The sequence below is a fragment of the Micropterus dolomieu genome, linkage group LG18 (genome assembly GCF_021292245.1).
Source record: "Micropterus dolomieu isolate WLL.071019.BEF.003 ecotype Adirondacks linkage group LG18, ASM2129224v1, whole genome shotgun sequence".
Lineage (NCBI taxonomy): Eukaryota > Metazoa > Chordata > Actinopteri > Centrarchiformes > Centrarchidae > Micropterus > Micropterus dolomieu.
In genome coordinates this window covers 15689766-15717423 of record NC_060167.1, presented here as the reverse complement: position 1 = coordinate 15717423, position 27658 = coordinate 15689766, and the positions used below count along the sequence as shown (strand labels likewise).

General features: G+C 40.4%; 1 protein-coding gene across 1 annotated transcript; it reads left to right on the top strand.

Moving 5' to 3' along the window:
• Window positions 1-11904: 11904 nt before the first annotated feature.
• dctn2 (dynactin 2 (p50)) lies at window positions 11905-26380 on the top strand. The gene is made up of 14 exons (XM_046028703.1): window positions 11905-12133; window positions 12448-12516; window positions 16818-16914; window positions 17687-17748; window positions 17973-18071; window positions 19410-19570; window positions 20208-20361; window positions 20591-20656; window positions 20881-20919; window positions 21153-21230; window positions 21865-21936; window positions 23098-23200; window positions 24591-24682; window positions 25569-26380. Exons 1-14 carry the CDS (start codon window positions 12098-12100, stop codon window positions 25653-25655), a joined length of 1215 nt encoding a protein of 404 aa, XP_045884659.1. The 5' UTR covers window positions 11905-12097; the 3' UTR covers window positions 25656-26380.
• The last annotated feature ends 1278 nt before the right edge of the window (window positions 26381-27658 follow it).

Sequence of the window (27658 nt, the reverse complement as noted above, 5' to 3'; positions counted from 1 at the left end):
ATTCATTTGGAGTCGTGTTGGTGAATGTAAGTCACTCTTTTTTAGCTTCTACTACTAGCCACCTAGTCCTAAGGAAAATATCTGACTCTTTAGCTGCTATTTGCTCCACTAGGTTTACCAGTTCATTGCTAACTTTGTCTGCCGCTTAGTGCTGAGCAGGTAGTGTACATTGAAGGTTTTAGAACTTTTTTGCTTAAAACAGCGTCCTGCTGCAGCTGAAAAAGACACCATGACAGCGGTGAGAATGAACCGAAACTGTAGGCCAGACAGCTAAACAATGAGGTGAAGCTCACTATAAAGCTCAGTAAAGTCGAAGGGAACTGCTAATTCAGGTGATACATTCACTATTCTCACGTTGTCATTTTGTTACATTGTTATGATAAAAAAAAAAATCACGATTATGGTGGCTTTAACAAAATATTTCGACATTTTGAGAAAATTCGCTTAGTCGGTTTCTTGCCGACAGTTTGATAAGATGAGAAGATCGATACCAGCCTCGTGCAGAAAATCTACAGCCAGCAGCAACAAAGCTGTTTTATTTGGGCAAAGTTCTCATATGCTTGCCTATGTTTAAAAACATGTAACATTTGAGAACTCTGGCTAATAAATGAGAGAAGAGGGTTTTATAGAAAAACATGTTTATACTTCTCAAAGTAAGGAGTCAAATAAAGTATCATTTTGGTATCAGCAAACTCTGGTAAAATATATCCGCACTAGGATACCAACATTTTTAATAATACAGCCATACTCTCTTTATTGTGTGGTAAGGGACTAAAGCACACACTTAAGCCCCTGTACACGCAGGAGAACCCAGAACAACCTCTAACAGCAAAGCACACAGAAAATGATACCTAGTTCAAATACACTGCACATAACGCAGAGACTAAGAGAATAAAAGAGATTGAGAGAGAGGGAGAGTGAGGGAAAGAGCAAGAAGGAGGGAGGAAAACACTTGTCACTGGTGACGCATCACCTAAATGACTGTTCCAGTGCTTGCTTGGAATGTCATGTTTGACTGGACCGCCTTCACATGCCTTCCAGTTATTTACGTTTTAGATTTATAGAAAGTCTACAAAAAAGTAGAACCTTGAAGAGGAAAGTTGTCTAACGCTAACTGGGATCAGCGACCTTAGCCTGGAGCAAAGAGCTTTGATCACAACTTAAGACAGTCTGAGAGCCCTGCTATAAGCTGTCCTCCCAGTCAAATGGAATATTGGATGTCAAAGGAAATATCTAAGGTCTTGAAGTCATTACCTCCATTTCAGCCATCAGCCACCTGCATTCAGCTGAACCTGCGTATAAGTTAATCCTGTCAAAATTAATTTACAAGAGATACAAGCTTAGTCCTGACAGCAGCTTTGTCTGTGCTACTTCACATGCTTCAACATGGGAAAAAAAGGAAATGTTGTTTTTCAGGTGACAAGATTACCCTCTAAAAGTGCTAATATAGCGCTGAGTGTGTAAAATATTTCAATCAACACTTACTAACACTGTGGAAATAAACAGTTTGTGAGAGGAAATAAAGATATTGCACAAAAACTTGCACTAATGGCCCTATCTTTTTTGAGAGTGAAGCCATATCAGGAAAGAAAGTTCTTAACCATCCCTCTCTACCCGTAATTGAATTAATACATAAACCCGGGAGCCAACTGCATCGACTGAATTTGGGCAATAAGTAATGCTCCAATAAAATGATAATGCAGGCAACTTATAACGCAACAACTGCAGACATCTCTAGCTCTGTGCCAAATTGAAAAAGAGGTTTTGTGTGGTCCTGGTCCACAGTTCCAATTAAATTTGAATCCAGAGCCTCGATACTGTGACTGATCCTCAAAAGCACAAAGCGCCAGAGGAAGACACATGCAGTAATCCACCAACTATGCCACCAAGCTACGTCACATCATTAGAATGAGCCCTGTTAATGACCACATGTGAATGAATAATCCATTTTGCCGTAAAAGGGTAGGATGGAATAAGCCACTGAAATATGGAAACATAAGCACACATTTCTATCAACTTATGTACGCTGGCAGCGATTATTAAACCCAATGAAGCTAGGGGAATGGCTGGGTGGAAAATTAAGCAATCCAAGAGCTAATAGTGAGCCATGATTTAAATATGCAGTAAAAATCAACAACACAGTTATGGGAATTCTCTTTGTATTTCAGCCGCAACTAATGACAGAGCTGTGCAGCGAAGTAATTCGGATAATAAAAGGCCTCCAGGAAAAAAAAGTGAATGGTATTAAGAGTTTGCATAAAATGAAATTAATTAGAAAGAAGAAGGATGGAGTAAAAGAGCAAAAAATCAGTGTGTTTTGATTATGGATGTACCTACTGGGAGCAACAAAGAAACGACATCATGGTACTGTAGCCTAGAGAAGTGTTTCTTAAAATCTGAGCTGGGACCAAACCAGGGCCGTGCAAAGATTAAAATAAGCCTGAAATTTGCCAAGATTTTCCAAGTCTCTGTTATGTAATGTAGTTTAAATAGAAATCCTAAATTAGATTAACCTAGATTAAAAACAGTAAAGGGAAATGTGCTTGAAAGCATGTTTCTCCTGAGAGAGGAAGAAAAAAAACCCCCAGTGACCTAGAGTAGATGTCAATGTTCTCAAGTGTCAGATCAATAAACTGAACTGTGATTAATTGAAGCAAACAGAAGTCCTGGGCATGCAGAGGGCAGGGATGCTCCTTTCAACTCCTTGGGATTTCCTCGCTGTCCCATTACCATGCTAATATAGCACCCGCTGCTTGGGGTCATGGCATGCGCACACACGTGCGGGGACATGTGCAGTTGGTTACGATGTACTGCCCACAGACGCAGACGCAGAGACCATGCAGCATCCCGGGCAGGGCCGTGGCTAATGAGGAGAGGATGCTCCATTAACACTCCCCGGAGCTAAAAGCCTGGTGGTCACAGCCCACTTCTGTCATAAAGGGAGAGGAATGGGAGGGAAAGTGTTGACGAACTGGCACAAGCTTATCTAACCTTGGCATGTGTGCACGCTGAGTAAAAATAAAGATGAGCTGAAGGAACTGGCAGCTAATGTGCAGTTGAGTGTGGCTGCTGACAAAACTGGTGTGAGTGTAATGTTAACATTAGGAAAAAAGTGAGAAGGAGAGCCCTTATTGGTATGGGTTATGGGTAGATGGATGAGGTCCTCGGCAGTTTAAAATAGTACAAGGTAGCTGTAAAGTAGGTTCAAGTTGTGATTAGAATATTGGTTTGACTTTTTAAATGCAGCAAAATCATTCTCTGCAAGTCTATTTCTCCTTTTGTAGAATCCCAAGTGTCTGGGCTTAATGCTGTGAAGTGAACCTCACCAGAACCACTTGTTCCCTTAATATTAAGACTCCTGACTGACGGGAGCTTCTCCCTTGACACCATTGAAACCTGCTAGAAGCCTCTACCTAACTTAATGAGACAGACTTCTCTCTCATCTTCCCAAAACTGCTGCTGAGTCACGGGGAAATAAGCAGCAGAATCATTACACCATGAAATGCAGCTAAAAAATACAGAGAAAAATACAGTGAAATGTGTATTGAGGAGGGGAGAAGATGAAGTCTGATCCCAAGTGGTGGGTGCTCTGATGGCTGTGACCAACGGGAGAAATGAGTGCAGATCTTGACCCTACACAACAATCCCATTACATTCCCTAATTGGATAGGGTGTGTGCACTACGGTGATAAAATTACAGCACTAAAGTGGGTAAGGAGGAGGGGAGCCCTTTGGACCAGCATTTCTGATTCTGTTTGGTTTGCAGACAGTTAAAGCCATTGCAAAGAAATATCCTTGAGGAGAAACAGCCCCAATGGAACTATAAATAACAAAAAGGCACGAGACAGGTAGATGACTGCTGTGCCCGACATGCACTGTCAACAGTTTGTTTCAACAGCTGTTGTTTTCTCCTCCTATTTTTCTGCACCTAATCAAGAACGCATAGGAGAAGAAAAGAGAATCATCGCTCAGCCGAGCACACCAAGGAAAGAGCCGCAGCTCCTTCAGAAATCCGACATCTTAGAAACAAATTGGCCGCTGATGAATGATTAGTTAATTATTAATGATGTTACATGCCTATTTTCTGCAGCAGTAGCACACCACATGATTGTAATACATTTTCATAAATCTCCGAAAAAGCTTTCAGGAGAAAATAAGTGCATTCTTGTGGAAAAAGCAAATCCCAAAAGAAAATTTGTGAGCTTTAAGTGCGGTATATCCTCTGTGAACCTTTTGATAATCCTCTGTTCTTCCTAAAAATGTAAACAAGGTGTATTCCGCAAGCTGTGAATACAACAACCTTTAACACCTTGAGGTTTCTATAGTAGACGTGTAAGCACACAGTGGAACAGCAGCCAGGGAAAGGTAATCCATAGAATTATTAATGGTGTGCAGAAAATAGAGAGTCGATAGTTCTTTAATGCTCACATTTCAATTGGAATGGAGGGAACCATTTCAACAAGTTCACCCTCCTCACTATCGATCACGGCCCACAAAAACAAAAAATCTAATGGCTCCTTATGACAATGACAGGGAGGTCAATGTTAGGGTTAGAGACTTGATATAATAAGAGATTTAAACTACAGTCAACACAACCATTCAGCATGTCTGACAGGACAATGGCAGACAGTTGGGGTACCAAACAGGAAGAGGAGTTTTTTTGTATTTTGGTCTGTGACGCAGGCTCATTAAAATTGTACCTCTAATCTTGGTAAGAAATGGCCCATGATAAAAGGGACTCGCAGTTTCAGAGACACTATGACCTATAGCTGAAGAGATACAGCAGAGTAAAATCTACTGTAGAGATTTTAAGCATTTCCTCTTACTCGCTTAAAATAGAAATAGAAATCAAATCATCTGTGTTAACAAGCTCATGCTACCTCACCCCTTAACTTAAACTCAGCCCCAGCGTGTGGCTAAAAATAATTATCACTTCATTTTGGACATAAAAATAATGCTGTTTATCCTCTTAGCAGTGTGGCTCTTAAAGCTCTTGCAGCTTAAAGAGACAACAAAGAATCCTGGAGTGAGCACAGGTCTGAAATGGCATTTATTTCTCACATACTCTTATCATCATATATTGCCAATGGTATGATGCATATATGCATATAATCCATGTTTAATAAGCACAGCCTGGGCACAGCTCATTTGGCACAAGCATATGATATCTATATGTCATTGCCTGCGAGCAAGAAAAACATATTCCATATCTTGCTGCCTCTGAGGCGGCCGAGATCATTTATTTATTCATAGAACTGAATCCGAAGCGTGATTCATCGTGGCAGTCTTTTTTCCCTGCCAGAAGATTAGGAGGGACAATCTGGCCACTGTGACGGCGCATTCTTCCAGACAGTGAAATACTAGGGACAGCTGTGTCACTCCACTGTGGAGGAAACACAAAGGCCGTGCCTTGGGGCAGTACAGGCTGAGTATGGTTATTACTGTCACACAGCCTCTCAGTCCTGCGGGGCAACACAGGTGGCCACGTGTGTGAGATGAAAAAAGACATGAGAAACAAACTAATAATGATACACTCAGGTAGGGCATGTGACATACTGCTGTTGTCATTAACATTACTCATGGGGACAAATGGTTTTGCTCTGTCTGAAAGGGCTTCAGGGGAAGAAACTATCCAACTTCGGGACATGCAGCAAAAGGTGTACTTGTTCTACAAAGACAAATGCAATCTATTTCTTTGTTGATGCAGCATTTGCTCGTTTCAGGGTTGAATGAGTGACTCTGCTCAGTACTCTTGTGTTTGTGCTGCTAATGTTTTTTACATGCCTGTTGCACTACTGCTGCTCCACACTTCAGAGAAAGTGGCACTGTTTACTGATGTCGAGTGGATGCAGCATAGGACATCTCCTATCTATTATGGCAGTGAAGCCGCCAGACTTGAAGTTCAAGTCAAGTCTTCAAGGTGAAATGCAAGGCCAGGTCACTGAGGTGAAGTCTGAGTCTAGTCTAAACAAACTGAGATGTGGGGCAGAGGCTGTGGCTCAGGAGGTATAGCGGGTCGCCAGATAATCTCAAGGTTGGCGGGTCGATCCCCACCTCCTGTCCACATGTTGAGGTGTCCTTGGGCATGACACTGAACCCCAAATTGCTCCCGATGGTTGGTCAGCACCCTCCTCGGTAGCTTGCTGCCATGAGTTTGTGAGTTCATGCGTGAATGGGAACGTGAATGTGGAGCAAACACCTTGTGAATCGCTCCATTAATGTTGCCATTTACTCAGCTCCGTGCTTGAGTAACCAAGTTGAGTTTGAAGCTGCACTTATCACATGGGCGACTGCGGCTCAGGAGGTAGAGCAGGTTGCCTGTTAACTGCCCCTGGTTGTTCTGCCAGTGTATGAACGTTAGTTTCTGTTTGAGCACTTAGTGAATGAATGTGTGTGAATTGTGAATGCAGATGTAGTGTAAAAGCACTCTGAGTGGTCGAAAAGACTAGAAAGGTGCTATACATTTACATCTTTGTATTAGCAATGGATCAAATTACTTTGTGATGTGAAAGGGGTTCCTCATAAACACACAGATTACTATCACCAGACTGTGCAGTTCCCTCAGCTCTGTGGAGGGTTTTAGCATCTTTCAGCTCAGTATTTAGGTTTGCAACTTCACTGTTTTTACTGAGTCTCCTCGCACTCATAAACCTTGATTCGCAAAAGGCAGTCTCTCGCTGTACGCTACCTGTCCAGCACCAAACAGACAGAGGTAGTGTCTACCTGGTAAACATAGTGGAGCATTTTGCAGCTATAGAACCAGATTTTAACCTCAGGAGTTGGTAGAGAACGAAACATAATGGACTTACAGAAAGAACATTCATCAGGTGGCCAGAAACACATCTGCCAATGAACGCTAATGTTGCTCCATGTCTGCTGGATGTAGTAACAACTTTATAAGGCGATAATATGTCAATGCTGTCAGCAGAAATCAATTATTGCTGCTTTTAAGCGAGGTTTTGTAATTTTTGAAATAAGAAATAAAACAAACGAAAAGTTTAATTCACACACTACTATAAAACGCAACCTTGGTTAATTTTATACACTCAGGGGTTTTGCTGCTACAGCTCTACTTCATCTTTGTCGTATGTTCAGGATTTTATGGAGGCTTCTGTTAGAGAACTTTAAACAGATATTGCTGTGTAACTACATTGCTTATTCTGTTTGCTATCTTTATGACTCTTCCCTACTTGTGCTACTGTTACACTGTGTTTTAACCTGTCACAAATAAACTTGTGAAAATGTCTTAGGAAATGAATAGAATTCAGTGTGTTCAGTGTATTATAAAAGTTACATAGTCTAGCTAGAAGTGATTCCTATTATAAAAAAATACATCTGTTGCATTGAAAACTAATAAATTCATTAAAAGAGCAAGCCATCAGAATTCGCATCTAAGTTGATTCTTCGGTTTGATTCTGGTATGAAAACCCTGAACACCTTACCAGTCAGACTTCACCCAATGTTTTGAGGCCCCAGAGACGTTCCATCATCAATTCAGAGCACATCAACACACCATCTCCCCGCCCCCCCTCGATCTTTAATCTCTCCCAGTCTCCTCCTGCACTGTCACCCAGGTGTAGCCAAGCCATCAGTCAACTACTCAAATCACTGCCTCTGTCAGTTAACAAGTTCTGGAAGGAGCCTTCCATGAGCAGACAAATGTTGGGCCATCAGCACTGCCCAGATGCGAATTGTTTTTATCAACCGTCAGAATGTCAGCGCTTAGTTGTCGCTACAGGATCCCTGCAGCATGCCTGCTTGCCTGCCGGGCTGATATTTTAAATCCAGATCCAATCTGACGGCCGCAGCATGTCAACTCTCAGGAGACTCTTCTTGTTTCTTCTTTTTTTTTTTTTTTTTTTTACAACTTCCTCTGAAAGTATTCCAGAAAGAGAAACGCTACAGAAGGAAGATACACACTCTGAATACATTTCTATGCCTAAAACTCCTTCCCATCTTACACGCCTCCAAAGTAATTACATTCAAAAAGATGAAAACTGTGTGCATACTTTTGTGATTACAGTCATCTGAACAGAAGGAAAGTGAGGCACGGTTAGTACAGGAAATGAGTAGAAATAAAGGTAGTTCATAGTGACATATCACAGTTCCCTTAAGTGGGTAATTTGATTTCACTTCATTTCTGCACACACTGTTTCCAACTGTCATCATCTGTAGACTAATATGAAGTATGCATTGCCGCTGTCTAACACAAAACTGCCTGAATGGAACACAAGCACAGACATGATTTAAGACGGTGATTCAAGATACAACCTCATAATCTGCAAGAATGAACATCTGAATGAATTTTTCATTTCTTTGCCGCCTTCAGAAAACACCCATTGAACACTTAAATACAGTTACCAAGATCGACGCAGGAATGAACTATTTCAATCTGTTGTAATGCCGACGTGCTATTCCCAAATAGCATCAGAATAATGTGATAATGAGCATTCAGTCTACTTGTGGAAGACATCCTGCTGCTACCACCAGGATATACAAGACGTCAGCCCTACAGCCAAATGGGTGTGGATCTCCCTCTCTCTCTCTCTCTCTCTCTCTCTCTCTCTCTCTCTCGCTCTCTGTATTCTGGTGGAGAGCAAGAGCTGTGTTATGGGTGTGAAATGCATATAGTATATGTGCGGATTTCAGCGCTTACATTCATGTTCATTTCTGTGTGCTTGTGTTATATGTGTATGTATGTGCGTGCGTGTGTGTGTGTGTGTGTGTGTGTGTGAGCTTTGGCCCAGATGTGCTTTACATCTAAACAACGAGAGCATTTCCATTCAGAGCAATTTAATCTTCAAATGTTGACCTCCGCCCTAGACATGCATCCATGTGCTTGATAAAGATTTTATAGCTTGGCTCATTTTCCTTGCTGCTCCAAAGCAGTGACAGTAATCATCAGCTGCTATTCAGTTTGCCCTGAGACACAGACAAAATCTCACTGGACAGAAACAACCCACAGAGCATCATTATGACTCTTCAGTAGATTTGCAGCACCTGATAATTCAACGGTGCATTAAAGGCTGACTGCAAGATACATCACCAACAATCAATCAATCCTGCATAATTTTCTGAGACACACCGAAATGCCAAAATCCAGCAAATCAATACTACAGAAGAAGCAAAGAATGAGGCACAGTGTGGCATCACAAAGGTGGGGTCCAAGTTTTTTAATCACAAGCAGATTGTAGAGTTTACTGCGCTTGGGCTGAATTTCCAAAAGAAAGGGATCATTGTGGCAAATCATCTAAAAACATGACATGAGTGGCAATTCATCAGATTGATAGCCTTTTTTCTGCAAGGCTCAGCCTGAATGACTTGCCTTAAATACCTTGTTGCTTTATAATAGCAGCAAGGCACACCTAAATGACCCAAATGATGCAACATGCTGATCAGAACAGTGTTTGGAGCCATACATAGTTTGATCCATGCCAGAAGCGATTCAGCCTCCAGTCTTGTCTGGTCAGTATTTGATGTGTGTGCGAGATGAAAAGTGTCACCCCTAGCGTTCATCGACTGCAAGGAAAGGTGAATAAAAAAAAGGAAGGGATCGTTAGAAATAACTTACCCCGAGGATGACAGTGTCTTCTCTTTGAAATATTGGGATGAACTTATCTCCGCGGATAATTTCGGACTTGTTCAGTGGACGAAATCGACACAACACCTTGATATTGCATTCCGCGTTAGCATCAGCCATTGTGTGTGTGTGTGTGTGTGTGTGTGTGTGTGTGTGTGTGTGGGGAGGGGAAATAGTGGACGCGCTTCCAAAAGATAAAGAGGATTTTCTTTATCTAAATTTAAAAAACGAAATATTCCCTGTGCAACCCTTTCAAGAAAACCACCTGGACGCAGGCTGAAACCACCGTTTATACCCACATGCAGAGCGATACTGGCAGGCGAAGCATTTGGAGTAACGGAAAACTACGAGTTTTGGGAGAGACAACAGCCAAATTCATTAAATACATGTAAAACAAAAACCAAAAAAAGAAGAAGAAAAAAAGAACCAGTTTGCAAATGGTTCCGGTTTCAAATGCCCTCAAAGCAAACTCAGGTGCATCTGAGCGTTGGTGCACAAATGGAGAGTTGTAAATGGGGAGTATATTCCAAACTAGTCCGGTCGGCAGTGTCTGGATAGGCTGCAGGATCCTCTGAGGCATGCCTTGCATCACTGTCATCCCTGCTCTCTCACTAGGGGCGGGGCGTGGAAAAGTAGCGACTCAAATCCTCTCATCAGCACCGCTGAGCACAGGGACCGAGGGGCAGAGAGGAGAGGCCAACTCCGCTTCTTATTCCCGCACTACAACTATGCTGGCCTCGACAAAAAAAAGTTATTGTCGTTCACTTGTAACTTGCACACAAAGCTGAAGGTGTTGCTTGCACCAGGTGAGACCATTTCTGTGGCCAGTAGTTTTTGAGGAGTGCATCACCTTTTTGTTTCCAGCCCTGCACCATGATGGTTGTCATGGCAATGCTGTTTTGCATGACAAGCTGGGAAGTCATGTGGGAACAAAAGCCTCCATCATTTTTACCCAGAGATTTAAAGGAGTCGCCTTCTCCGGAATGGTTGAAGCTGCAAAAATATTCTGGCTTTTAGTCTACTTAAAATACTGGGCTACACAACCCCAGTTTATAACACAATCTTTCTGTTTTAAATTTAAAGTTCAAAATGAGATATTTTTTCTGATTTTAGAAAGCTCCTCATAGATGACAGTACTGTTATCACTGGCAAGCTACACCTCATGATGAGTAAACAGACCTTCATGTGTAAAATTGGTGGCGTGCCCTCTTAAAAAAGTATGTCAGTTCCTCTTGAAAGTGGGCCTACAAGGCGAGAAATGCAGGAAGCATTTATAAAACGATACTACTTACAATAGGCTTACATTTAAAATGAATGAAAAGCAATGGAAGCTATGCATGTAACAGGCTGTAACCAAAGAAATAGACCACATTGTTCCCATGTAAGCTATAGTGCAGTAGTGTGTCTTGGTGAAACTTATTGGGCAAATAATGCCTCTGCTCTTTACTGACGTGTAATACATACTTAGTCCAAAGGCCTATGTTTTCATGGCATGTAACAAATGTGACATTGGGAACAAAATACTATACTATACTAAAATACTATTAAGTTAATGAGCTTTTTAATTTTTTTTTAGTCTTTATATACAGCCTACGTAGGCCTATACAGCATTGCCTTCTCGCTATTTCTGCATTTACTGGAATACTTTATATCAGTGGTTCTCAAACTTTTTCACATAAAGGACCCCTAAACTGAAACAAATTAGACCACAGACCCCCATCTTATAAGATTTTGTCCCAAGGTCCCTAATCAGATGGGGTTTTTGCTTTTATGTTTTATTACAGAAACTTTATGAAACCAATGACCAAAACAGTCATCACATTGTGTTAGTTATGGATGGAATGATATTGAAAATAAATTATTCCTCTTTTTTCTAGGGACCCCACTTTAGGAACCAGATTTAGCTAAGGTGCATAATGTTTTCCAACAGAGTGAATCATCCTTTCCATTGAGCATCTTTGGTTCATTGATTGAGTCGTTTGCTCGTAGCTTCAGCGCCACCGTGTGACGACTCTGCTACAATTCAACCATATAGCCTACCATTTAAAAAAAAATACATAATCATTTTTTTTTTAAGCTAATTATTTGTTAAATACATTCTGAGCGCAGTAGCAAATACCGTGTTTGATGAAAAGACACACAAAGACCAAACAAAATGACGCTAAACAACAAAGGGGACCATTCTGTCATCGCATTGGTCTAACGGTACGCATGCGTAACGACGCAGGTCTTTGTAGGGGATGCTCGTTTCGTTGGTTTGAGTTGGCCGTTGAACTCTTTCCTATTGAAGTAAGTCAGCGAACACAACACCGCCCATTCGCCTGCTCTTGCAGGAAATCCAACGCACACGCTGTCAAGCTAGTAACCACATCAGCCTGGAAGCGTCCGGCGGCAGAGAGACTGCTGGCTCATCGATCGTTAGCTTTTGTTCTTTTTGGTTAATCGATAATATTCACGTTTGAAGAACTGTTATATTATATAGTGATTTCTTGGTCTGGTCTTTGCATCGCGCAGACAATGGCTGATCCAAAATACGCAAATTTGCCAGGAATTGTAAGTGGCTACCACTAGCAGACATATTAGCAACATTGCTACTTGGCAGTGCTAGCTCCGAGCTGTGACAGCTAAGTTAGATAACATCCCGCCTGCTTACTCTGTTGTCTGCTTATTGTTACACAGCGAGAATTATTCATTGTAGATTCTTAGTCGCTAAGTTTTCAGCTAATGACGTGTCTTGTTATACAAGGCATCAAAAGAGCAAGGGCTAGCAAATACGTGATTTTGAATGGGCCGGGGCGTTGGCCAGGCTAACCACAATAAACGGGATATCTGATCGTATGTTTAACGTCATCTAACTGTTTTAATAGGCCTTTAACGAGCCGGACGTGTACGAGACAGGTGACCTTCCAGAAGATGATCAGGCTCAGTTTGAGTCGGTAAGTGGACGTTTTTTATTCACTGGATTTGTCAGTATGCAGACTGGTGGCTAATTCGCTGCATATTCATTGAACTAGCTAACAAGTGTTTACACTTTATAACTTAAAGATGTATCATATAATCAGTGTGCATTGTCCCTGCTACGATTATACACTTACCCACGCAATGTTTTGGCTTAGTATTACTACTGACTGATGGCACTGATTGAAGTTCAGCACTACTGTATTAATGCACGCGTGTACTGTGATGTCACTTAATATTATTAATTCATTACTGAGCTATTATTTATGAAATCTAAACTGTCACTGCATATGTACTTTCTTTACTAATTCTGTAGAGCAAATGAAAAATGTGTGTTCTTCTTTTATCTACCAAATTTCAATATAATTCCTCTTGACTTGATTTTATTGATGCTTAATATATAATTTCTCATTTATTTGAAAAGCTTATATTTCAAAAAAAGATGTATTTAAATTTTGTTCATGTTTCAAAAAGCCAACATACCCTTTCAGGTTACTGTTTAACTCCACTTCCATATATTATGCACATTAGTATATCTGCTTATTTATACACAGAGAGAAGTAAGAAGTATAAAACAGGTGAAAAATCTTTCTCTCAAAGTCTCAACCAACCAACCATCATCTATTAAAATGTCAAGGAACAACATCTACTGTGGCTGTTTGTGATGATGATGGTGTTGTGACAAATATCTATTCTAACAGCAATCTTGGTAAGCACTTTGTGAACAGTTGAGGGATGCTGGTCTGACATTGCTTTTAAACATGTCTGAGCTGTTGACTGACCAGCTGAGTAAATCCTAATTGGCATTTTCCCTTCCATGTTTCGACCCCTCCTGGGACCCTAGTTTGTACAAGTAAGACTGGCTCCATTTTGCCCTCAGTGAGCTTAATGCCATGCTTTTTATGCATGTTTTTAAATCTCATATACACTTTTCCTACCTTTAATTGATTGGGATGAAATGAGAAATAGATTGATGGAGTGTCCCTTTTTGTGCTTTGTAATTCATCAATTTTTGATTGTTTTGAAGTGCAATGAATTGATTCTTTTCCTTCTGTTTGTGTTGCTCATTTAAACTATTTTAAGGCAATAGTCATGTTCAGCAGCACTTTAATTTCGCTCTTTTACTGGGTCATGCTTTCAAAGCAGTGAAAGCTCGAGTATGTGTCTGTGTGAGTGACTGGAGAAAGAAAAGCGTTTGTCTATTTGTTTTAGATATTTCCCTTTTTAACCTGCCATCTTGTTGTAACAGTTGCTTTTTGGCTAACCACATAATTCTGACTAACTGGAAACTTTAAAGGCCCCTATACACTATGTGATAATGTCTTGCAGGTTCATTGCAAGTTGCACTTTGTGAGATGGAAATAATATCATAAAATCTTCGATTTTGAGACACAACCCTGGTGAATCATAGCATCAATAATGTTAAAAAAAAAAAAAAAAAAAGCAAACAGACACTGCATTGGAGCGATCCATATGCACTTATCTTGTGTTTTTAAAAATGCAGCCAAACCAAGCTTTGGCCATGGTGCTGGGGCTTCTATGAATTTTGCTTCTATGAGTTTAAATTGCACTTACAGTGTTGTGTTTGCTAGTGTATCTATGTCATTCCATCTACGGATGCATCAGATTGGTTTCTGTGACAATACAGACCGTATTAAGTGAATCAGGAGCAGACATTTTATTCTCAAAATCCAGCATTTCCATTTTTAGTTACATAAGTCACAGCGGGCTGCTGACTCACTGTTCAGTGCCACAGGTATCCCTGGCCTTGTGTTGCTTTACAAAAAAAGTTATGCAGGGACGTAGTATCTTTTAGTTTTGTGTTATATTGGTTGGTTTATAGTAGAGCTGAATGGAAAAAGTCAAATTGTGATTATTTTGATATTGTGTTTGCAATGTGAGTCACATGTTTAGTGGGAATGGTAATTTTTGCATTTTAGTGTTACTGAAAAAAAATTAAAAATGATGATTATGTGATTTGTCCTCTGCAGCACTGCTCCATTGAATATCGTTTATTTCCGTTTACCATTTTTATAATTGCTTTTAGATTAATGTATATTGTAGCAGAAGGGAGTTACAAACTCAATTTCATTCTACAACTTGTTGTAATGTGTCAAATAAACGACAGACTTAACGACTTTCAGCGTCGGCCAATGGCCGTGCTGTTCACACTACACAACTTGCCGCCTTGTGACCGGATCTTGAAGTCGTTGTGCCGTTCACACTACGTGACTGATTGGTGACAGGGGGTCACAGACTACACGAGCTGACAGCGCCTGTGTGTCACCCGACGCTGGTCTCCAAACCACGTTTTTTCATGAAAACACATGCGAAATGTGAAACGGGAATTGACACAAAACAGCTGTTGTTTATTATAAAGATCGCAATTATAAAGACAAAGAATATGGGTGAAATAATCGTTTAGCACACACAGGTAGCAGTGATTGTCCGTGCTACAGAGAGAGCTGGAGGTGAGTAAAAAGTGTTTTGTAGTGAAAAAGTAGCTGCCTGCTCTGCCAGCTGCCTGCTCTCATTGACTGGATGTGGATGTCGAGTTGGCCGACTCCTCCAGATATTTGGTATGCTAGATACCTGAATGCCGTCTGCAATGTGTCAATGATGCGTCAGGGAGCCATTTTCATGCGTTGAGTTCACACGCAACGAATGGCTTAAATCAACCTTGTACATTGACGCTAACTTTCTTTGGTTACCAGTGCTTTAATTTGGCAATCGGTAGACATCATCTTGGAGTGATTACCAAAGATATCATCTTTACGTTTGTCTGAGACAGCCAAAAAAATCACACAGTGTATATGGGCTTTAACCTGGATAAACTTAATGAACTGCTTGCATGTTATTAAGAAATGGAAATAACTCAAGCCTACTGAATGATTTATGATAGATGTCAGTTTCTGGAACAGAATGCATTTCAGGGTTTCTTGACCTCCCTTTAAGCACCCTTAAATCAACCGTTACCATTCATTCTACCTCATGGATTGATTTTTATAACACCAGTCCCCTGCATCTACAACATAATGTTGTGAGACCTACAGTGCCCTCCATGAGAGGGTACAGTCACACTGCATTATAAAGTACAGTATGGTATCAAAGGAGAAAGTAACATGTTTGGTGTTAATGTACCATCTTACCACCCTGAATCGGGGAAGAGAGAAAGGACTGGAGACATCACAAGCAGTCTGAACACTGTGTCTCCAGGGGTTTTTAGCAGCAACTCTCAGAACACTGCTTTCTTTCTTATCTTTCCCCGACCCTGGCCGACCTGTTCCTGTTGTGTGCATGGCATGTGATAACCACATTAATCTGTGTTGTCTCTCTCTCTCTCTCTCTCTCTCTCCCCCCTTCTTTTTTCTCTCCCTCTGCTCTTCCGTTACTTTCTCTAACTCTCTTTGGAAACCCAAGGAGCTGGTAAGAGCCTGACTAACTCTCCTCCTCACTCCTCCTCCTCCTCATCCCTACATCTGTGTAACTGTCTTGTGTTCTGTGTGGTTTTTATTTTTCCATCTGTCTTTGTATCCGAATCTGTGTGTGAGCCTGGACTCATATCATCTATCTGTATGTGTCAGTGGTGTTTTAATCTTACCCGTAGCCTCTAGTTCATAATTGATCAGTAGGAAGTGTTGATCAAGTGTTCCACATTTTTTTTGTGCTCCTCAGTATCACTAATCAAAAAAAAAAAAACACCATTTAGAAAAGAAAATGTTAGTGGCTTCCAGCTTTGTGCCTTTTTCATTCACATAACATTGATTTTTACCATCGTAGACTTATAACCCATGGATGATATATTTTTTATTATAATTGAGCCTTTTTAGGTCTACAATCAGGCCTTTGTAAAAACTACATAAAATCTACATAATTTTGCACATTTGTCTCTTGCCTGCTGGTACTCTAAATTATGTTGAAATAATCTGGTTCTCCCTAAAACTGCACCAAGTAATGGCTGCTGAGCTCTTGCAGATTTTCATGATTCATGGCTTTTAATTTCTGAGGGTATCTGACCTTGGCAAGCAATACTACACTTGTTGACTAAACCGCATAATTGGTTATCTATTTAAATTATATTTCAGGGGAATGATCAAGTGTAGAATTTCATCTCAGATCTTACCAATCTGTCAACATATTTCAAGTCTACCTTCGGTTTCGAGACTTTTGGCTCACTGGCTCAGTAAGCCATGGCTCTTTGCTGTGTGTGTAGTCTTACACGCCCTTTATGATTTGGTACAAGTTCAGCTGACTTCATTTCTGGGTGTTTCAACAACAGGAGGAGCTCTGCAGTGACAGCGTGGAGAGGATTGTGGTCAACCCCAATGCAGCCTATGACAAGTTCAAAGACAAGCACGTCACCACCAAGGGACTTGGTCAGTTCATAGTGGGTGATAAATTACCCGTAATCTATCCGTTATGTTAATCATAACTAATTAACATGACTAACTCTTCAATGTATTACAGAAACGAAAAGCTGCTAGTACAGATATGGATTGAGAGTCACAACAAATTCAAAATGTTACTGTAATAACTTGCGTTTATACAGAGATGTGTTTCTATTATATAGCTTACCATCATTGATATTAATAGGCTGGACAGAATAGTAGAAACACCTGCAGTTTAATGCAATGCAATTCAACAGCACCACAAACTACAGCCTCCAAAATGACCATATACTTGAATCAGCACCTCCCTAAAACAGTTTCAACAAGAACTGAACATTATAGGCTTCATAAAGGTAGAATTTATTGCAGGAATGTTGTATTAGACTGTATTAGTTTTAGCTAGATGCTCCTAGTAAACTGTGTGAGTGTATTTCCTTTTATCAGGGAGGTTTCTGACGTTGTTTGCTGTGTCATTACTTTAGTCAGTATTGTGACATATACAAAACGTTACTGTAATCTTTTTAAAATAGCTTTTACAGACAATATTTACTCTTAGTGGATAAAGAAATTTACAATCTCCATACCATTAATACAAACATACAACACCAAGGCAGACGAAGTTAACACGTGCTGTTTGCTCTTCTGTTACAGGTGTAACAAAACACATCCATCCTTTTGCTGATTTCAAACCCCCAATCTTGGTCTGGCTCAGACATTTTTTTTCGATTTCTCTTACAAACCATTTGTCTCCTTTTCACAGACTTCTCAGACAGGATAAGCAAAAGCAGAAGAGTGGGCTACGAGTCAGGAGAATTTGAAATTGTGAGTGCATTCTGCTCAGTTCATTATTTCACTTTTTATTCTTTCTGAAGGTGTTCCACTCTGTGGGTAACAACATCATTGTGGTTTTTATTTCACTCGCTACATGTGTTTTCTGATAGAGTCAAGAGTCTGTGATGGTGATGTTGTGCTCTCTCTACAAGACTCACTTTGCTGTGGTGTAATATTCATATCATATCACTTCTCTGCTCTTGCTCTTTGTGTAGCTCGGAGAGGGCTGTGGAGTGAAGGAGACGCCCCAGCAGAAGTACCAGCGCCTGGTGAACGAGATCCAGGAACTCACTCAGGAGGTGGATGCCATCCAGGTGAAGTGACGGCGAGGCACACACATGCGCTAACACGCACTCCTCCCTTGCCCATGGGACTTGGCAAGGGATGGTACACTCTGTTTACCCAGCCTTTATCTTGCTGTCCGCACACAAATTCAATAGCCTTTCACAGAGGGACTTTCTTCTTCTATACTTCTTGACCAAGTCATCATGTATTTATTCAGAGGAGTGCAACCTTTTAATTTCAGAGGTGTGATACGATGACCAGTTCCTACTGTTGCACTCATGACCTGAGTGTCCGATCCAAAGCTTAGTATGGTGTGTGCACTGAAGCACAAAATTCACTTTGTAAATGAGTTTTGATTAAAACCGGTGTGAGGAATTGCTTTTTTTTTCTCAGACTTACAGAGACTCCACAACCAAGAAATTAATTAAACCTTAGGTGTCATTAACTTGGATATGCGTAGAGCAGGGTGCAAGCTGCTCTGAGTCCAGACCAAAGTCTAATTCAACCTGTGAACTGGCACTTTATGTGAGCATATCTGTGGGTTTTAGCTCACGCAGGGCATGCTGGCAGAATTTGCAGCCTGGCTGTGGGGGGAGCAAGCTGCTTCTCTACTCTAACCTCTACATTTACCCTGATGAAAGACTTCCTTGGAGTTATTGACTTGTAGCAATGTGTGTCCATTCATCAGGGTGAATGTGGTGTGTGCATGGATGAGAACACACTGTAATACACTTTGATAGCCCAGATTAACTGAGAAATAATGGCACAGCTTGATGATATTGTGCTAAATTCTCATGGAGGGATGACACCAGACATCTGGCTGTGCATATCCAAAGTTGTGCCTGACAACTATAGATCACTGTTAATAGGAAAATTCTGCCGTTTTTCAAACTCTGTGTTATTCTCGGAAGTGTGGCTGTTTTGACTATAGGTCCACATAATTTTGCACCTCCACCTCTGTTGTAGAGAATCAGGACATGCAAAAGAACATATATTGGAAGCTTTCCAATTAATTTTACATAAATCATTTAAAAACAAGTGTCTCTGAGTCGAAACAAAATTAAAAAGAGATTCGCTGGATTTGGCTATTTAATTTAGTTACCCTTAAGTAGGAATGCAATTAGTTACAATAGCTTATCCAAACCTCCAGTTTAAAAAAACACTGAAATATCCCTTTAATTCTATTCGATGTGAAATATGTCAGAACAAATCCAATTTAATGCCTAGTGTAAGAGTGCTTGTTTATATACACTGTCCATTTTCCTTTTTTTTTTATTAGGCACAACTGGTTGGCCCACACAGACTTCTAGTCATCGATTTTGTGTAGACGTCAGTTACTCAATGACCTTGTGTCACTCTGCTTCCAGGCTGCCACAAATGAAAGCAATGCAGAAGAGCGCCTGACCCCGGTAGTACTCGCGCAGCAGGCAGCCCAGCTCAAACAGCAGCTGGTTTCTGCCCATCTCGACTCACTGCTGGGACCACAGGCACACATCAACCTGGCTGACCCAGATGGCGCGCTGGCCAGGTGAGCTGACAAGGGGGTGTACAAGACAAGCATATGGAATTTGGGAACCCGAAACCTGTCAGACCAAGACGGAGTGATGTGCTAGGATGCAGGAAATGGATGAAAAAGGGGTACTTTGAGAAAAATAGAGGGAGGCAGCAATAGATGGTTGAAGCGGAGTGTAGGGGAAATAATTAATCTCTCTGAGCCTTGCACTATGACCCAGATATAAGGAGTGAGAGTAAAAAGGGCACGGTGGTACAGCTGGTATCAATGGCTCACATAAACCGGGCCGATCCCAGTGAAGCACTACCCAGGGAGCACAAGTACCGATGGACACATGATTAAGGAAGGGATATAAAAACTGGAGAAGGTGAGAGATTAGCTGAGAGAAGGCAGAGGGAATAAAAACTTGTCGGGCCACAGCTCTGCGCGAGGAAAGTGATAAGAGACACTGATACAAGTTAGAGGAGGGGAAGAAAAAGTGACGAAAACCGCTCTGAAAAGATCTAAGCTCACCCTTACCTCGCAGGCTACAACAAAGTGGAAGAGACTGGTCGCCAGAGAGAGATGGGGGTGTGGGCACAGCAGCGCATGGTACTGGTAACAATATTGAACATAAAATCCTTTTGTGTCTCCTTTTCCTTCCTTCCTGCAGGCGTCTGCTCACCCAGCTGGAAGCGGCCAAGGGCAGCCGTGGCAGCACCGCAGGAGACACCAAGCCGACGGCATCAGCTAAGGGCCCAGATGGAGTGGTACTCTACGAGTTGCACAGCAGACCAGAGCAGGAGAAATTCAATGAGTCTGCCAAGGTAAAGTGGGAGGGGAGGTGGAGGGAGCAGAGTCAAGTGTCTCGGATGAATGCGCTGGCAAAATGAGCAAATGTTTCAGTGGGTGTGATCGGCTACACATTTTGTTTTCATCCTCATGAGAGGAATGTCAGAATATTTGACTGCAGTATACAGGAGAAAAGGCAGGACGCGTGTGTGCGTGCGTGCGTGCGTTGGGATGCTGTTGTCACTGCCAGCCTTGTCCCTGCAGATGGCTGAATTGGAGAAGCGTCTCGCTGAGCTGGAGATCGCTGTTGGCTCAGGATCAGACAAGCAGGTACACACACATACACGTCCTCTAAAATGCTTCTCTTTCATTCACACTAATTCTGTTTATCTCTTTCACTCTTACACCAGCAGAAATTGCACGCTCCTGTTGCTGTGTAACCATCCACAAAGTGAAATTGAAATAAAGTATTCCACTTGATTTATGTCAACTATTAAGGTGGCTTCATTGCTTCTTGTTAAAATGTATTTTCCCTCTTTGTGTTTATTTTGCAGGGACCTTTGAGTGCTAGTGTTCAAGGAGCAAGCTTGATGGTAAGAAGTCAGTTTCTTTGTTGTTTTTTTTGAAACACACTGTATGTATTGTGTGTCTGTACTCATAACTCTGTGTATCTGATGTGCAGCCAGAGAACTGGGTCACACTTCAAAGATGACATCAGTTCCTCCCAAGTTTGTTTATTGTTGCTGTACCAGTAGTAAGAGCAAAAACACAAAGTTATATGCTCAAGCTTATAAACAACTTGTGCGTGTGTGTGTGTTTGAATCAGGACACCATAGAGCTCCTGCAGGCGAGGGTCAGCGCACTGGACTCTGCTACTCTGGATCAAGTGGAGGCCAGGCTGCAGGTAACGGCATGTTTTGAGAGTTATTTTGCTGTCTTTGCTGGAGAGTTTTTTCATATGTTTGTGTTCAGTACAGGGATTGTTGAAATGCAACAGCACAGCCAAAGCTAATTAATTACAAACTTTTATGCATGGTGTATTTTGATTATCTAACAAATGTAAAAATATTAAACGAGACATAGAACTATCTACTTTTCTGCAAGATCTCAGCCCTTTCTCAGACATGTATGTATTGGTATCTACTGTAGCTTGCCCTTCAAAAAGAATGAGAAGGTAAATAAAGACTTGGGGTTATCAGAAGCTGTATTTTTTTTTTCTATTTGGATTACAGCAAAGAACATATTGGTTTATTTTTATTTTTTCTTACCGCAGTAATAGATCACGTTACAGCTGTTTTTATTTTTACATACTGTTAATTATTTTTTCAAATAACCTGATTTGCTGGATGGTTACTGAAATGAGAGGTGCATTTTCTTTGTAGAGAAATTATATGTGGTGTTAGCCCACTGTGAGGAACTGTCAATTTACTACAGTATTTACATTAACCTAATCTATGCTTGTCTTTTTTTCTTAGGTATGTGAATTCCTCTAAAATGGTACCTCACACAAAATAACTTTTTTCCCCTCTCCCATTCAGAGTGTGCTCGGAAAGATGAATGAGATTGCTAAGCACAAAGCAGCGATTGAAGATGCTGATACACAAAACAAGGTCTGTAATCTCTGTACAGTAATCATCTCAGATGCTTTTACACTCTTTGCAACTTCCAGGGTCCCACAGTCAACCTATGATTCCTCTGTTACAAAGCATTTTATTTTGAAACCTGGGCCTATTTTCACGTTCATTGGTGTCGAAATGATTAGTAGGTACAAAAAATTTTGGAAGTGCTTATTTTTGCTGGCTTAATCATCTACTGCACGACGAGTCATTTCAACACCAAAATATGTGAGCAGTGTTTAAAAAAAACTGAAAATATTCTTTTAAGAAGGAAGATTCCTACCATCATAAGAGAGAGATTTTATCAGGAAGTTGTATATTATGTCCAATAATCTTGTAGTCTCACAGAAGATAATCTTGCTGTTTCAGGCTTAGTTAAAAGATATTAATTTGGAAACTTTTCACTAGCAATTTGGTCTGGGAACCGGACTACCCACTGAAGAGCAGTGCCAGCATCTTTAACAAACAGCAAAATGTTATCATCATTCAGGTTTTTCATGTTTCAGCTGTGAGATCTGCATGTTTTTGAGACATTCCTGGGTGTTGTAGGCATCGACTGTTCTTAAGTGCTGTAAACTTAAAAGGCCAGTAGAGGGCAGCGCATGTTAATTAACTCATTATGGTGAATAACAAAGTCATGCAAAGTGGGTTCTTTTTGATGCACAACGGTTATTGTACATTGCTGTTTAAATCTTTAAGACACTGCAGTACTGTTATTTACTAGATATGGGGTGTGACTTAATTAATTGTAAAATGAAGAATTTAAAAAGTACAAAAGCATGCTGTAATGTGAGCTTATGTACAATAAAGTCATTGTACCCACATTAACCAGGTCTATGTCTTTAGCCATAAAATACATATTGGAAAGGGCAAATGTCAAGCATGAGCAGCATTTCTAGCATTCACTACCACAGCAATGTCAAGTCGAGTTTGACTGTGTATAACATAGTTTCAATTTATAATTATAAATGACTGAGTCCCCACACTGGTCAAATGTAGACTACACAGCATGAATTTATTCATCACTGTGCATTTATATAATTCACAGTACAATAATTATTAAATCAGGAATTTAAGGACAAATCGGTGACATGTTATTTTAGCTGGGGGGCTTTATCTTGGTATTAAATGTGCCCGTATGTGTTTACCTGTCAGGTGTCGCAGCTTTATGACGTGGTGCAGAAGTGGGATGCCGTGTCCACTTCTATACCTCAGGTGGTGCAGAGGCTTGTCGCTGTCAAAGAGTTGCATGAGCAAGGTAACGTGCAGGGTCACCCACTGGTAGAGTGAAATGCATAACAACGCTATGCAGTGCTTAATTTATTAATTCGGAACGGGGGGGGTTGTTCCAGCAGTCAGGGGAGTATAAAATGTCACGGAACGCATCCCCTCTGGGAGGTCCAGGATCCTGGTCTGGCAGGATCATATTGCACTCAGCAAAGTTGATTATTGCTGTGATGAACTTTTAGAATGAAGTATATACATTTAAAATTCATGTTTTGTTGAGTACTAGTTTATAAATGTAGATGTTATGGCAATTCATGAAGTACTTGTGTAAGTTTGGGGAGACACCAAATTTCTCTTTTAGGTCTCGAGCTGAAAAAGTTTGGGGACCCCTGCTCTGAGCCATGACACAATATTAGTTGTTGAGGTAGAGGAGTTTACCGTCACATCACTTTACTCCACAACATTATATGAATGCACTGGTGTTGAGTAATTGGTTCATATTGCAGATATTGTAATGATATTGCTCCAGGGGCAGATTTCAACCCGCTAAAGATAACAATGAAAACTTGGATAATTTATGTTCTATTCTTTTATGTGAGTGAAGACCTTGAAATGACACCCATGAGAGTTCAAGGAGAAGATGTATGTAGGTTAGTGGGGATGGGGAGTGGCATTAAAGATTCAAAATATGTAGGATGTAGCCACAGAACATAACAGGGGCGTGAACCCGGATCACATTTCGGGCAGCGTCTGTGCTAGGAAGTAGTACTTAGTCTGAAAGATTTGCATTTGCAATGGGGAGCATCTGTGTGTGTGAGACAAAAGATGAAAATGGGATTCAGATGGATAATGGAATTAGCCAAAACCGTGCCGTTCTATTTTAACAAAGGGCAAAAAAATCACTGAAAGGGAGCCACAAAATGGTAATAGAATTCGACTAAATCTAGCAATACTGTTAAACACCCCCTCCGGGAGAAAAGAGATGCATGATATATATCACGTTATCATCTTCTTATTATTTAGCTCATGAAAGCAGAACCTTGGCATTAATAGATTATATTGATAATTCATTTCTGAGAGCTGAAACAGGTCATTTATCATCCAGACTCTTTGAACCGATCTGTCACAGTCTGCTGCTGAAGTGTTCTTCATTCAATAGGGTTGAGTTGCACTGATATTGTTTTTCTCTATTTTTCTCCTTTGATCTTTCTTTACTGTTGAAGGCAAAAAAAAAGAGAATACTGTTTTAATCTTTCAGCCAGTGATCACTTTCAGATTCCATGTCTACACTTGCCTTCATGTTGGCTCAGAGCAAAGACAACATAGCATTTTTTTTAATTGTTTTTGCCACAAATTTGTAAATTTAAGAACTAATACACTTTGACTTACATATTCTTTCTCTCAACTCCACTGTCTCACAGCCATGCAGTTTGGCCAGCTGCTGACCCACCTGGACACCACTCAGCAGATGATCAACAACTCTCTGAAGGACAATAACACCCTGCTAACACAGGTAGGAAAGTCAACATCTAGTGAGGAATCGGGAAAACAGAAGTCATTTTCACAACTGCTGGAGTTGACCTTAACAATTATGGCCACTTAAGTGTTCACCTTGTGTGCACTACTACAACCATAGGACCATTATTTAATAGGGCTTCAGTTACCCACACTTTAACAACACTCATCCGTGAATATGTTTCCAGTCATTTATTCAGTTTAAATAGTGAAAACTGCACTTGACTGTTTTCAAAGTGCTCGTTTAGCCCGACCAACTGTCAAAACTGAAAGATTTTAAAATCATTATAAAATTGGAAAAGCAGCAAATTACCACACTGATGTCTGATTATCAAAATTGTGTCGATCGACTCATCACTTCATTGACTATTTGTTGTTATATTTAAGTAACCAGTTGGCCTTTATTGTCATTATGGGACCAAGGAGATGTCTTCAAATGGCTTCTTGTTTTAATCAGAACAGATATTCAGCTTTCAATGATAGAAAAAAGAAAAGTAGTGAATTCTCACATTTGAGAAACTGGAACAAGTGAATGTGAAAACATGTCATTTTAGCTAAAAACAAATACATAACAGGCTAATTGGTTCGTTTTCTGCCGATTAATTCATTTACCTACATTTGTAACCCTTTATATAAGCACCTTTGCTTTCCATTATGCTTGCTGTCTCTTTCTGTCTCTAATCTACATCTTCTCTATATCTGCATATTTTCCTGCCTCACCTGAAATCATTATCACCACTCCTCTCTCACTACAGCTTCTGTTCCAGCCACTTCTCACTCTTGTTCACTTTTACACCCAACTTTACCTCCAACTTTACTTCCCTCTCTTATCTAACTTGCTACTTTTTTTTTTTTTTTTTTTTTAACCCTCCTCTTCCCCACAGGTCCAACAGACAATGAAGGAAAACCTGGTGGCTGTAGAAGAGAACTTCGCTGCGTTAGATCAGAGGATGAAGAAACTCTCCAAATAAACGTTGGCAGAGTTTGGACCGGTCCAGGAGAGTGTAGAACATGGACAAATAAGAGTTGACTAGAGAGCACAGAGGTGGGGGGTGGGTTGGGGTTTAACTCTGTCCTTTCTGGTCATCCCTCTCTTGCTCTCTACTTCGCCTCTGCCTTTTTTTCACAAAGTGGAATGTTAGAAAGTTTGGAAAAGATGGAATAACAAAAGAAGCCCAAATGTTCTTGTCCACCCTCCTTTCCTCTTCCTTTCTCTTGCATCAAATTCACATCAACTGAAAACACATTTGTCCACTCTATACATGCCACTGATTGCAGTCTCCTGTTAAGCTTATTGAGTTTTAGACTGGATTGTTTTTATAATTATTAGTATTAAACATAAGAAATTCCTCCATTTCCCTTTGGAACTGTATTCTCTGGCCAAATAAATGGATCACTGTAGTGTTGGGTTGATGGATAAAACATTAAATATGTTAAGTGTAAAAAAGAGAGAAAGTCAAGATCTGTTGTGTTGTAGCAGGAAGCACGTTCATGAGTGTTGGGGCCACGGAAGGAGAGCTTGTAAATATGCCTGTGTACCTTATTGTTTCTTCATACTCAGTCGCTTGTAACTATATTATTATGACTGAGACCAGACACCACAGACAAACTTTTAATCTGCTTTGTCATTGCCTACAAGTCAGCTGTATTGTACATCTGTGGTCATGGAAACTGATCAATAAAACAAAGTGCGATACGCCTGACTCCTTTATTTTATTTTTTTCATGAGATGAAGATCGCTTTTTCTTTATGATCACTTAATCGTTGACATAGCTACCCACCTCATACTTGCTTTGGTTGGATGGAAAATCTAAAAAATAACTTTAAAAAAAATTACAATACTATTCTGTCAGTCATACCAAATAATTAAATGTATTGGAACAAGTCCCCCCCCCCTAAATTTTACAGATTATGTGGACATGTTTTTCTGTTAGGTAACTTGATAAAAAAGGTATGAGTTCCTGGTAATGAGTCATCAGCGGTTGGTATTGCAAAATACAATCATGATGCTTTGTCGTGTAAATCAGTTTTTGGAGGGTGGTAAATGTGAAAACCGTATTTGCCTTCTTACATAAATTCTAATCCGATGCACATATAAGTATTCAAATTTTTTTTTTTTTAAAAGTCCTTTGTGTTTTCTTTATTTTAAGGACTTGTTATGCCCATTTATGAACACCAGGTGACAGCATAGTATCTTCATAAACATATTGTTCAGCTTTCAAAGATGCTACCAAATAGACTCCCTAAGTGCAAATTTATTTTGCCATTGTTCTGTCCCTGTAGAAAAACATTTGATTACACCTTGTGTTCATCTATCAATCAATACAATACTATAATACCGGATTATTCCCATTGTGAACACAACCCCAGGTATACTTGGCAGTGAATGAAGACATCCAGCAAAATAAAATCAGGAAGAGACACCAAGGAAATTAGGCTGTATACGTCGTTATTCGCAGAGTAAATTAACACAAGGCACTCGAATTGCTGTGAGGTTAACCTCAAACCCATCTGGCATTAGTACGTTTTATGACAAGCATTAAAAAAAAAAGCTTTCTCATATTTTTATGTCAGGTGATGGTATTAGTGATCAAGGCATACTAGTAACAGTAGGGTAAGGGTCAAGTATTTCTGATGAGTCATCCAGACACAGCACACACACTCTAGTCTAGATGTAAGTTACACAATAACTAAAACATTGGCTCTGAAATTAAGATAAATGATAAACCTCTGCTAGCGAGCCTGTGGATTTCTCCTTTATTTTAGCTGGGTGTCATAGCTTGCCATCTAATTGTCTGTGTTGTATCTTTCTTTTATTTGAGAGAAAGATGCTGAGCAGCTTTCCGTTTCCCCCTACATGTGGGTGGGGGGGGTCCATCCTGGCCTACTTGGACAGGACATATCAAGTGTGACTTGCAGGGAATTAGATCCAGCGCTCCAACATAGAGGGGAATGCCCCAGACGAGCACAGAGA